The following is a 13469-nucleotide window of genomic DNA, read 5'->3' as shown; positions in this document are numbered from 1 at the left end:
TGCTTCTTCCTTTTCTCGTTGGTTTTTGCTTCTTTGTTTTTCATTACCAGTGTTACTTGGTGCTAGCACGATTCCACTGCTCCAAGTATGATTTCTTTTTTCTTTTTAGAGAGACAGAGAAAACTTATAGAGGGAAGGGAGGGCAGAGACAGGGAAAGAGAGACACCTATGGCACTGGTGACCCAGGCTTGAACCCAGGTCTTTGTGCGTGATAATGCATGTACTCAACCAGGCCACGGCCTAGCCCTTCTTTTTGTTTATTATGACACCCCTACCTTTATTTTATGCTCTTTATGAGAAAACAAGGGGGTGGCAGCAGAGCAGCAGAATGGTGTGGGCATGCACGAAGCCCCTGGTGGAAAATTGAAACAAAACAAAGCAGTGCAAACCTTGTGACTACCCCTTCACATAGACTGTGCCTTTAGGAAATACTTCTGAGCGGCCCTGCTAAGCTTCTTGCTTGTGCACTGTCTCCATTTCTGAAGGTCAGTAGTCCCCTGCATGCCTAAGTACTCACTCACAAGTCCTCTACTCAGTCCTTGCTAGGTACTCTCTGAAGAGTCCCCCCCACCCCTCATGCACTGGTCAGCACTGCCTTCACATCTTCTGGAGACTTGTGGGGACAGTTTGCTGGAAGCCTGACAGCAGACTGCACATAGACCCAAATACTGACGTTTCTGGCAAGTTCCCAGGGGATGCTGGTGATGTTGCTGAGGATCTGCCTTGTGACAATAGGAAGCAATGTAGGCTGGCATTTGAGGTCTTAGCAGGCTTTGATATTGGCCAGTAAAGCCGCCTGTCATAGAAAATTCTAAGTGCCAAGTACTAGAATGACCTGGCCTCACTTACTGACATTTTTCGGAATCTTGAGAAGCTTGAGAATAATAACCACTACAAAGTATTTTGACCTAACATATCTGAGCTTTTCTGGGTGTGTGTAGAGAAACTAGAAGCTATGAGAGACTATTCAAAAAATAAGCTGTCATTTTAGGGAAAAAAATATTAGGAGTCAACAGGTAATAAGTTTCCAGATATGGAAGAGAACACCACAAAGATGTCTGCATGCTGAGTATTAAGTAGAATTAGAAATAGATAATCTGTGATGGCACAGACTGCCAATGATACTAATTCATGTGGACTTGATTCCAGATGTACTTACAAATATAACAAGTCACTATCTAATTGTCGTAGTTCATGTGAGATTCTTTTTGGGTATGGCTATAGGTTTACAAACATCTCCCTTTCAGCTAAAATAGACAGGTGAGGGCCAACAAGGTAGCTCAGTATATTGGAGTTCAGGAAAAGACACGAGGTTTTCTAGATTCCCATTGACCAGCACAGTGCATCTGGCAGACTTAATTAGCACGGCTACTTTTCAGATGTCCCTGTGTTTGCATCCTAGACAATCAACAAGGTTCTGCTTCAGTATGCTGCCATCATCTCCAGTGACTTCAGCTCACATTGCGATAAGGAAAATGTGGTAAGTCAAAAATACCTCCGACTTTGAGAATTCTGAGCTTAAAGGCACTTCTTCAAGCTCATAATGACCTTGCCCAGAGGGATAAAGAATAGGAAAGCTATCAGGGGAGGGAATGGGATATAGAGTTGTGGTGCTGGGAATTGTGTGGAGTTGTACCCCTCCTATCCTACGGTTTTGTTAATGTCTCCTTTTTAAAATAAATAAATAAATAAATAAATAAATAAATAAATAAATAATAATAATAAAAAGAAAAAAGAAACAACAGAGTGGTCCGGGAGGTGGTGCAGTGGACAGAGCACTGGACTCTCAAGCATGAGGTCCTGAGCTCAGTCCCTGGCAGCACATGTGTCTGGTTCCTTCTCTCTCTCCTCCTTTTCATTAATAAAGAAAGAAAGAAAGAAATTAAAGAAACAAGAAATGCTTCCTTTTCCTGTTTGCAGGTAGGTTGACTGGAAATGGGGATTCCAAGGCGCTGTCTGAACTCATTACCAGGCAGAATTCAGTGAGCTAGTGGGAACATCTCAGTGGTAGTCGACTCACAGTTTTCCACGATCATAGGAAGGAGAGATACTCAGATTACTGAAGGAGCCACTTACTTGCACAACATTGGAACTAACAGCTAAAGAGTTAGAATTTAGCACTGATACCAAATGGTGCTAATTGTAAGACAAATACAGTTTGGTTTTCTTTTCCCAAATAATTGGTAAGGGTATTGAATGTCAGTATAATGCCAACTTCTACTTATGCTAGTTTTTCAATGGGCAGGAGAGAGGGGGGCAGTGTGCAAAAAATGTTTATTAAGGCCAAAATTAGTATGGAAAGTTAACAAAAAACATAAAGAGAAATAAGATAAACTATAATGATGGATAGTGGAAACTTTCCTTTTCATCTTATGGAATATTTGGAAAAGTATGTTGGTAAAGTCATAGGATTAAAAAACAAACCCATATTACTGGGGGAAAAAAGCTATTGCATTTCCAAAAATGTTTAAGGAAACATGTACCCCCCCATGAAAAAAAAATCAGTTCTATCAAAAAAGTCAGACAGAAAATTCAGGAAGGAAAGAAGTAGGGAGAGAAAAGAAAGCTACTAGTCTTTTCTCTGAAATATTGACCTCTTATGTCAGCTTAGCAAGTTAATTCAGTCCTACTTATTATGGTTCGTAGAAGGTTCTTCTTTCCCTTAAATTAATGATATCTAGATATTTTTATTAAAACTCTGAGGTATTACAGCAGAATTATATAGTTGCCATTGATTATAAATGCTCTGGTACTCAAGATAAAATATTTATTAACTGAGAGTGCATATTTGTAATTAAAGAATAACACCTCCGGGAGGTGATAATTTAGAAATCAAAGCAGTGCCAGAGAAGCTTATGATTTTATTAGGATTCTCAACTTGAGGATTTTGAATGACATCTATGGCTTATGCAGACTAATTTCCATCATTCTAAAAGGGGTATCAGCCTTAAAACTTACCTGCAAACTTCCATTTTATGTTAGTATTCTGAAGTACATTCTACTTTTTAAAAACTGAGAACCCCCCAAACCAGTGCTTATTATATTATCCTTTGTATTGTCCTGTATAATTGCAAAATTTAAAAAATTATAGATAACGAATGAACCTTTTGACCTTCTGTCCTCAATGTTCTTCTTTTCTGGTTACTGATAAATGCTTAGTCTTAGACTCTCACTTAAATGCAATGTTTGATTTAGCTTTTGTTATGAAAGAATATTAGCTAGCTATAAATAGTTAGGTTTTTATTAAAAACGCATTGAAGTATTTCTGACTGAGTATAACACAAGTTTGCAATAAGATTTCTTCGAATGTCTGAAACACTAGGAACTTTTTCTCTGTTCTTACTTTTCTTACTAAATGCAAGGAATTCTAGTTATTTCATATCTGAATTGATCTCATAAGACACCTTTTAGGAGATTATTCTGTAATTCAGTTTTCCAGGGGGTCAAGATTGTAGGAGACTGGGCGGGATGCAATGATTATATACCAAGACTTTCATGCCTAAGGCTCTGAGATCCCAGGCTCAGTCTACACACAGCACCACAGTAAGCCAGAGCTGAGCAGTTCTCCTATAAAATAATTAAGTAATTAATTAAAAGATAACCGTTATTGTGCAGAATATCTTTCTGTTGTGATGTGTAGCAGATCATCGTGATTTAAGTCCGAAATATAGAAATGACTGTCTTCTGAGCAGGACTCTCATACTCATTGCATTTTAGGTCCCTCACTTTTTCCCAGATGTAGATACAATGGACTACATTTTGATAGAAATGTGCAAATAAAAATATTAAGATTTGCCTTCAAATGTGTGTCCTTACTTACTTATCAACTGATGTGATGCATTAGTTCAATAAAAGTGAAAGCTGAACACTTTAAGGTCAAAGGAAACTAGTAAAGGAGAAAAGTCTGTGGGCTGCAGAGAGCAGAGTGGGCAGAGTGACAGTGTTGACATGTGCTTAGATCACATTCAAGTCCAAAAACCAAGTGGGGGACCATGGCACCAAGACAAACTTGTTTATTAACAAGCTTTATGAAACGTCAGGAATTCCAGGGCAGCTTCAGGAAGGAAGCAGAACCAACAATGGGGTGAATAATTAAACTGCATAAAGTCTAGGATTTGGTAACTGAATCTAAAGATTAGATTTGGGGCAAGTGTAGATAACAAAGTTATAGAGAGACTCTCAAGCCTGAGGCACCAGAAGTCTCAGGTTCAATCCCCTGCACCACCATAAGACAGAGTTGATCAGTGCTTTGGTAAACATAAATAAATAAATAAATATAATAATAATTATTATTGTTTATTGTTTTTAAATTTTATTTTCCTTTTTTGTTGCCCTTGTTGTTTTTCATTGTTGTTGTAGTTGTTATTGATGTCATCCTTGTTGGATAGGACAGAAAGAAATGGAGAGAGGAGGGGAAGACCGAGAAGGGGAGAGAAAGACAGACAACTGCAGACCTGCTTCACTGCTGGTGAAGCGACTCTCCTACAGTTGAGGAGCCAGGGGCTCGAACCGGGATCCTTATGCCGGGTCCTTGCGCTTTGCACCACATGCGCTTAACCTGCTGTGCTACCACCCAACTTCCAACTATTATTATTATTATATATTTAAATTCAGCATATGAATGACAACTGCTTATCCATAGATTACTGATATTCCTCTCCCATATGCAAGGTTAAGACATTGTCAGGGTCGGGCAGTAGTGCAGCAGGTTAAGCACACGTGGCGCCAAGCTCAAGGACAGGCACAAGGAACCTGGTTCGAGCCCCCGGCTCCCCACCTGCAGGGGAGTCGCTTCACAGGCGGTGAAGCAGGTCTGCAGGTGTCTGTCTTTATCTTCCTCTCTCTGTCTTCCCCTCCTCTGTCCATTTCTCTCTGTCCTATCCAACAATGACAGCAATAAGGACAATAATAATAACAACAACAACAATAAACAATAAGGGCAACAAAAGGGAAAAATCAGCCTCCAGGAGCAGTGGATTCCTAGTGCAGGCACTGAGCCCCAGCAATAACCCTGGATGCAAAGAAAAAAAAAGTGATCTAGTATTATAAAAAAAAAAAAAGACATTGTCCGGGGATTTAGGTGGTGGTGCACCTGACTAATTGTTCACATTACAGTGCACAAGGACCCAGGTTCAAGCCCCTGGTCCCCACCTATGGAGGCATAGCTTCATAAGTGGTGAAGCAAGGCTGCAGGTGTCTCTCTCTGTCGGGCTAGCTTCGCGCGAGCGGAGACAGACGACCAGGGAATCATGGCTGGGTTGTACGCAGTATCTCTTTATTCATGCAGGACACAGCACAATCTAAACCAAGCTAAGCTAAAACTAAACTAAAAACTAAACTAAACTAAAAACACAATCCTATATATACTCGCCAAGTAGGGCGGAAACAGGATGTGACGCAGAGAAGGTGGAGCGAAAAGTGACTGGTGCAGATCAGGACATACTACAAGAGGGGGCGGAGCAAAAAGACATCCTGAACCAGTGGGGATGAAACCAGTGCCCTGCAGGCAGGGTGGTGCTTAGTTATGTAAATAGAATAGTGTTCAGCAGGGGGGATTAAACCAAATGAAAGAGAAGGGGTTTTTTGAAGCAGAATTAGAAGCAGACCAACATCTCTCCCTCTCTATTCCCCCCCTCCTTTCAGTTTCTCTCTATCTCTACCTAATAGCAATAAAAGAAAAGAAAAGATTTGTTCCGGGAGCTGTGGCTGCCCTTGAACTTTTGTCAATAACCCGGCTATGTCTGAGGAACATGCAGAGACGTACTAGAAAAACAGAGCCTTTCGGGACCTGGCTAGAGATAAGCCTGAGGTCATGAGCGGCCAGGTACAGGCTCGTGATGCTTCAGGGGTGCAGACGCACATGGTGTGCAGGTGTGTGAGTCAGGGACCCAGCACCGGTGTTTGTGCCTCTCCAGCCATCACGATCCTCACACCCCATGACCAGTCATTATTTTTCAATTGGTCATTCTTCTTGTTCATATTTTATTTTTAATTTATCTATTATCTAGAGACAGAAATTAAGAGACAAGAAGGAGCTAGAGAGGGATCAATAAATATACCTGCAACACTGCACTCCCACTGTGAAACTTTTTCTCCTGCAGGTGGGGACGGGGACTTGAACCAGGGTCCTTGCATATTGTAAATGTAAATGTGCACTCTCCGGGGTGCACTCCTGTTCTCAGTGATTCTAAGACACACTTTGGTTACTATGGTTTCTCAGTTTTGTAGATAAGTATAGTGTCTGCTTTAAGTATAAACTGCTGTGCATCTCCAAGTGTCTATAGTTTGTGTGAATTATCAATTTCTCCAAATTCCTATTTATGCTTTACGTCATACACTCATAAATATCTTTTTTAAATTTTTTTAAAAATTTTATTTATTTATTTATTTTCCCTTTTGTTGCCCTTGTTTAACGTTGTGGTTATTGATATCGTTGTTGTTGGATAGGAGAGAGAGAAATGGAGAGAGGAGGAGAAGACAGAGAGGAGGAGAGAAAGACAGACACCTGCAGACTTGCTTCACCGCTTGTGAAGTGACTCCCCTGCAGGAGGGGATCCTGGGGGGGGGGTCGAACCCGGATCCTTATATGGGTCCTTGTGCTTTGCGCCACGTGTGCTTAACCCGCTGCGCCACCGCCTGACTCCCACACTCTTAAATATCTTAAATGAACTCTTAAAGCAAGTGGATTATTCTAACTGCCAAATATACCAGGTCTTCAGGCATAGCTGAATGCTACTCCTTTCAAAGGAAGTGTATAACTTAATGTGGATGGGATGCTCACTCTCATTTATTTTCTTTATTTGTATTCTTTTTTTAAGCCCTGTATATTGATGAACAATATTCAACAGTTAAGAGTCCAACTGGAAAAAATGTTTGAATCCATGGGAGGCAAAGAGGTGGGTATGATTTTATGCCTGCATCATCACAGCACCTACTCAGAGATCATTAGCAGATGGATGTTATGCTTTGGGAACTGGGCTCAATCGAGTTTTCACATAGTTTAACTAAACAACAGGAAAGGATACTAATCTAAAACACCATTACAACCGGTGTGATTTTTCTCCACATGGTCACGATATGTTTTAGCAAGCACATCAAATGCCTGACTAGGGTGGGCGGGACAAAGAGCCCAGATGGTGAGTTCACTGCTGTATTTGCAGCCCAGGTTTAAGCCTGGCCCCCACTGCACTGAAGGAAGTTTCGGTGTTGGGGTCTCTTTGTATCTGTCAAAAAATAAAAAATAGAAAGGGAAAAAATTGAATAGTAGTAGAAAGATGACCTCTAAGCTTTTATAATGTATTTATATGCATAGCTATATACAGACACATACATGTATACGCTAATGATCTTTAATATGTATAAACTGTAATTTCTCACCCTGTTATTCAGTGTCAAGCCAATGCCAGTGTTTGTTCCTAGACATGCTCTGTGTTGCTAGCATTTTTCTTGACAGACTAGGTATATTGTTCACCTCTGAAAATTTTCTGTCATCTGTGTGTCACGTGCTGTGTCTGTAATGTGTTGTATCTTTGTCCACCATCTCTGATGTGCAATGAATGCCCTGTGCAGAAGAAGGAAGGAGAGAGATTCTCTTACGAGGTTTGTGCGAGCAAGCGTCTGCACCTGCCTGCGCCCTAGTCCCCAGCCTCAGGCCGTCACGCTCCCTCTGGAGTCTCATCTGCTTGTTGAGATGAGGCTGCAGGTGACATGGGAACTGTGCCCTTCCTCCTCCAGTTGTGGCATATTCTCTCCTGTCCTCCTGTCGCAAGCAAACAAGAGCCTCGGGCACTGAGGACTGGGGGTTTGTGACAGGGACGGTCAAGTCCAGCAGGTGACCCTCTCCCACTCACATGCCCTCTGAGCAATCCTCACAGATGGCTAGAGCGTGCGGACCTTTCAGCTTCTTTTGTTTATTTGTTGACGTCTTTACTTAGTGTGGTTAAGTGAATGAGCTACGTGTGTGGAGCTGAGATAAGTTTCAGAGCTGGGATTCCTTTTATTGTTACATTAATAACTGCTCTGTTTTCTTTTCTTTTCTTTTTCTCTAAGCATCATTTCATTGGGAGTTAATGAGTTACAGAGCAGTTGTTAACACAGGGGTACAATTCCTCACCTCTCCATGATAACATTTGTAAAACACTGTCACCCCAACTTAGTCCCTTTCCCACCATGGTGCCCAGAATCACAGCAGTTACTCTTTGTTTGCCCGTTTATTATTTTACTGGGGAGGGGTGTTAATGGATTGCAGCACAGTTGTTGACACATGGATACAACATCTCATTGCACAGCACTCTAACCCCCAATTTAGGTTTTTCTCACCATCACTCCCCAGCACCCTCTTCATCTGTTCCCTCCTCCTTCTTCCCCAAAGTCCTTTGCTTTGGTGTAATACACCCACCCCACCCAGCCCAAGTTTCATCTGGTGTTTTTCCTCTTTTTTCTTGGTTTCTTACATTCCACCTGTGAATGAGATCACTTGGTAATCATCCTCTTCCTTTTTGTTTATCTCGCTTAAAATGGTTCCACTGAGATCATCATCAGCACCTGTAAGGGTGTGTCTCTTCACAAGTGACTCTGCTCTCCACCCCAAAGCGACTCCCAGGCATCCCCTTCCAGAATGGATCACAAAGGGTCTGCTTTGTGATCCTTGAGCTTCAATCTTTGGGAAAGGACACTTCCTCCTTAGTATCCTTCTTATAGGGAAGCTTCCCGGGTGTATGTGGGAAGGTACAAAACTGGAAAACATGAGCTCTGTTGCCTCTGCAGTCTCAGATTAATTTTGTGTGAAACCAGGCTCCGTTCCCTAAGGCGTGTTAATGACTTTTGTGTGGTTCCAGGGTATCCGCCTTTTATTACTTTTTAAAGTTTTGTGACTGAATTTGTTGAGTCTAAGCAATTAGGAAACCATAAGGGGAGAGTCCCTTTTAAAAGTTTAGTGATGTTTTATATTCATATTTGAAGTTCATTTACTGTTTTGAGAAGTCAGAAAGAAGTTGTGCTTCTCATATAGGAACTTCTGTCTCCTTTTAGTGAGACCAAGAGGACAGAAGCCATTTATGAGTGGAGGGGTATTCTAAGTGCCTTGTCTCCAGAAATTTCTCCCAGTGCAGCTATCCTATTGCTACACCATGGTTGGACAATACTGTAATATACTGCAAAGTTGAATACTAACCAGAGAAGTCAGGCCTGTATTTTAAAGAAACTATGACCAAGCCACTTGCTAATAAAAAAATGTGTAATGGCTTGTCCACCTGCATTGCTTATTTCATATGACGTCTCCAGTGTGAAAGGCACAGGCTTCGTGTTAGATCTCAGAGTCAAGCCGTAGAAACCTTCTCCTCCTCCGTCTCCTCCCTCCTCGCTCTCCTTCTCTCTGGCACTTGTGAAACTCCCCACACAGAATGTAAAGGGAAATCCACTAAGGGTGAAATGAACGTCCACCAGAAAACAATGTTAGCAGTTAGGCAGCTCCTTTCTTCTCCCACGTACCAATATTCCTGCCCTCCTTTCTTTTTACTTTTTTCTTTGCCACTCATCTCCCTTTCTATAAAGACTCTTTTCTTTGCTTCTGTATTCATCCTCTGCTATCTTCTGACAGCAGAAACTCACTGGCATAGACATGAATGAAATTGCAGAAGGGAACAGAACCAGAGCCCAGGTCTGTGTTTGGCATATCTGCTCCCAGACAGAAAACACACACACACACACACACACACACACACACACACACACACACACGCAAAAGTTCCACTAATGCAGAATGATGCCAGGGTGGGTGTGTTGAACACTAGAGCTGCTAGGCACCAGCACCCCAAACTAAAATACAAATCCCTGCCTATACTGTCGTCTATGTTTGTCCTGATCTAAATGGCTTCCTTAATTTGGGGCTCCTGTGAAGCTGAGAAAGAAGTTGATGGAGGAAGGCAGGATTCACCCTTTCATAAGAAAGGTTTAGACAGCGCGTGCTAGAGGTTTGCTGTGCTGCTACCAATCCCCACTTTCTTTTCACAGTGGAGCTGGTTATCAGACTTTATGGGTATTGTGAACCCGTAAACCTATTCCACGTGCCTGTTCTCTGGAGAATTTCTTATTGTGTCACCCCACGCTCTCGCTATAGAAAAAGTGAATGGCAGCTTGTACCCTCGCTCTGATAAGCGATCAGCCGCAGGTTGGGGAGCTGGCTCTGTGCCGGGCCTGGCCTGGCTCTAGTGATGTGCCCAGCGCTGCCCGGGGCTCTGTGCCGGGCCTGGCCTGGCTCTAGTGATGTGCCCAGCACTGCCCGGGGCTCTGTGCCGGGCCTGGCCTGGCTCTAGTGATGTGCCCAGCGCTGCCCGGGGCTCTGTGCCGGGCCTGGCCTGGCTCTAGTGATGTGCCCAGCGCTGCCCGGGGCTCTGTGCCGGGCCTGGCCTGGCTCTAGTGATGTGCCCAGCGCTGCCCGGGGCTCTGTGCCGGGCCTGGCCTGGCTCTAGTGATGTGCCCAGCGCTGCCCGGCTGCATGGCACTGTAGCTCTTTGCTGCCTGAGCTTGGCTGCCTGTGAGCCTCTGCTTGTTCTCTGCAGGACTCTCTCCCCCCTCAGTAGGAAAGCCACACTTTTTATGAAGCTCAAGATGGAACTAACACCCAACACCATGACAGTCTTGGGGCATTCATGCTATCGGGGTGGACAAGGTGGAGGGCTCTAAAATTAATCCTGTGAGCCATTGCTGACCAAGTGCACACAGGGCTGAGAAGAATGTGCAGAAGGTAGAACAGATGCCTTCCCATGTGCACAGCCCTGATTCAGTGTGCCATGAGCTACAGCAAGGGCACTCATAGGAAGTCTCTCTCTCCCTCTCTCTCCTTTCTCTCTCCTTTCTCTCTCTCTCTCCTTTCTCCTCTCTCCACTCTTTTATCTCTCTCTCTCTCATCTCTCCTCTCTTTTATCTCTCCTCTCCTTTATCTCTTCTCTCTCATCTCTCCTTTCTCTCTCTCCTTTTTCTCCCTTTCTCCTCTTATCTCTCCTCTCTTTTATCTCTTCTCTCTCCTCTCTCCTTTCTCTCCCTTCTCTCCCTTCTCTCCTTTCTCCTCTTTTATCTCTCCTCTCTCCTCTCTTATATCTCTTCTCTCCATCTGTCCTCTCTCTTCTCTCTCTATCTCTCTCTTCCTCTCTCTCACTCACTCTACCTTTCTGTCTCCCTCTTCCTCTTCCTCTCCCTCTCTTCAAAAGATGTAGAAGAAAAATTGATGTGGCTCAGTTGTATTATGCAAGTACAAGGTCTTGGGTCCATCTCCCAGCACCACATTAAAAATGGCTCATGCACAATATTCTGAGTATCACATTCTCATCCAATACCCTATTTACAGAGAAGCATCAAGAGAAAAAGTGATATCATTAATATTATTGTCATATGCAGTGAGCTGCAAACATGTCTGCTTGCTTGCATACAAATTAAAAACACATTGGAGCGCAGAAATTCTCTGATCGCACTAAAGAATATTAAAGAAATAAGTAAATCAAAGAAAATTATATGGAAATGATAAAACAAAAATGATCCTTAAGACTGTGAGTCCTGGGGCCAGGTGGTGGCTGACCTGGCTAAGCTCTCACATTACAGTGCACAAGGACCCAGGTTCAAGGCCCTGGTCCCTACCTGGAGGAGAAAAGCTTTACTAGTGAATCAGGGCTGCAGGTGTCTGTTTCTCTCTCTCTCTCTCTTTCCCCCTCCTCTCTCAATTTCAATATCTCTCTGTCTCTATCAAGTAATAAATAAAAATATTTTTTAAAAGACTGTGAGTTCTAGTGTTTGTTGTTTTTAAAGCATACCAGATCATCTTTATGTAGCTACAGTGTTGAAAATCTCTCAAAATGAAATAATATATGCAACTAAAAAATAAACAATATATTGAGCCCATTATGCGGACTACACTTGAACTAGAAGTTGTACCACAATGTCCACTCTGCCCCTTTGTAACAGAATATCTGCAAAATGATTATCATGATGGCAGGTGACACTTTTCATTTCTTGGTGAGTGACTATTTTTAATTCTATATTAGCTCATATAGCTCAAAGTAAAACATATACCTTGGCTCATGTGATTTTAACTGTTTGATTTGTACAACTATTTGTAAGATAGCTCACCTGGGTAGTGCACCTGCTTTGCCATGCGGTTCACCCAGGTGTGAACCCTTTCTCCACCATGCTAGAGAAAACACCAGGGCTACAGTATCTTTCCTTATATCAGTCTCTGTCTATTTCTCTCTGCAAACAAACAAAAAAATTCAGTTGGAGAGATGAAGCCCTAACAGTGGCAAACGAAAATCTCTTGGTTGCTTCATGACATAATCCAGCAAATACCAACTGCAAATAAATACCTAGTTTATGTTCATTTTCATAAAAACATATTGCTACAACAAAAAGAAATGACTTGAGCATGCTTCCTTGATCTATAATCCCATTTAAGTAAGTATATTAAAAAGGAAATCAGATCATTAAAAATGGAATTTAATCATCATAAAACTAATGTCAAGATCAAGACATCCTAAGATTCTGGTTAGGACGCTCCATAGAACTTGTTGTTAGGAGTCGGGCAGTGGTGCAGCGGGTTAAGTGCAGGTGGCGCAAAGTGCAGGGACCGGTGTAAGGATCCTGGTTCCAGCCCCCGGCTCCCCACCTGCAGGGGAGTCCCTTCACAGGCGTGAAGCAGGTCTGCAGGTGTCTGTCCTTCTCTCCTCCTCTCTGTCTTCCCCTCCTCTCTCCATTTCTCTTTGTCCTACCCAACAATGACTACAACAATAACAAAAATTTTTAAAAAAAGAATGATTAAAAAAAAAAGAACTTGCTGTCATTGATTTAGAAGAATCATCATGGTGGTACCAATAAACAGATACACTGCTCCTTCACCGTACCATGGAGTTGTAATCACACAGAATGAACAGAAACCGTAGTTGTCTATACTTCTTTGGCCCTACTGATAAACTCCAGATTCCAGACATTAACTACAAGGACCTTTAGGACAGAAAGAGAGGAGGATATGTCTGGAGAGTTTGTTTGCTTAGTGACATTCTCCTGGTGCTGAGTACAAGCAGACTACAGGTGCAGCACTCATGTTACTGTCGATCGCTATGTCCCAGAAAAAAAGCGCAAGTCTCTGAATTCACCTCATTCTGATAGATCTTCCATGCAGGGGCCTGGGGCTTGGCATCCGCTGAACAAAGTGATGTTTTATTGAACAGCCTACTGAGGTTTGGCCTCAGATACCTTTTTCTATATTACATTTTATTTCCTAATGAGGAATTTGATGGCAGTTAGACAGTTTGTCTGACTGCCCACAGGCGTCTGTGTAGACGATTGAACTTCCTCACAATGAATTCAGTCTTCAGTGAAATAACACCCCTGAAGAGAGAGGACAGAAGCTGACCTCTGTCACAGACTCTGAATTTTATTCATGCTGAGCAGTGGAAGATTACAAGCCATTCCTTCAAAGAAAA

At 42.6% G+C, this 13469-nt stretch overlaps 1 protein-coding gene across 5 annotated transcripts in view; it reads left to right on the top strand.

Moving 5' to 3' along the window:
• The window catches only part of UNC13C (unc-13 homolog C), a 413239-nt gene that overhangs the window by 305337 nt on the left and 94433 nt on the right, over positions 1–13469 (top strand). For 3 of the 5 annotated variants that reach the window (XM_060178195.1, XM_060178193.1, XM_060178198.1), the window contains exons 21-23: positions 1403–1480; positions 6819–6896; positions 7570–7599. In XM_060178195.1, coding sequence (XP_060034178.1) covers positions 1403–1480; positions 6819–6896; positions 7570–7599 — 186 coding nt within the window. The remainder of the gene's footprint in view (positions 1–1402; positions 1481–6818; positions 6897–7569; positions 7600–13469) is intronic. The other 2 variants (XM_060178197.1, XM_060178196.1) reach the window with 1 other exon arrangement.

This window comes from Erinaceus europaeus, chromosome 18 (assembly GCF_950295315.1).
Source record: "Erinaceus europaeus chromosome 18, mEriEur2.1, whole genome shotgun sequence".
Classification (NCBI taxonomy): domain Eukaryota; kingdom Metazoa; phylum Chordata; class Mammalia; order Eulipotyphla; family Erinaceidae; genus Erinaceus; species Erinaceus europaeus.
This window is presented reverse-complemented; position numbering and strand designations above follow the sequence as displayed.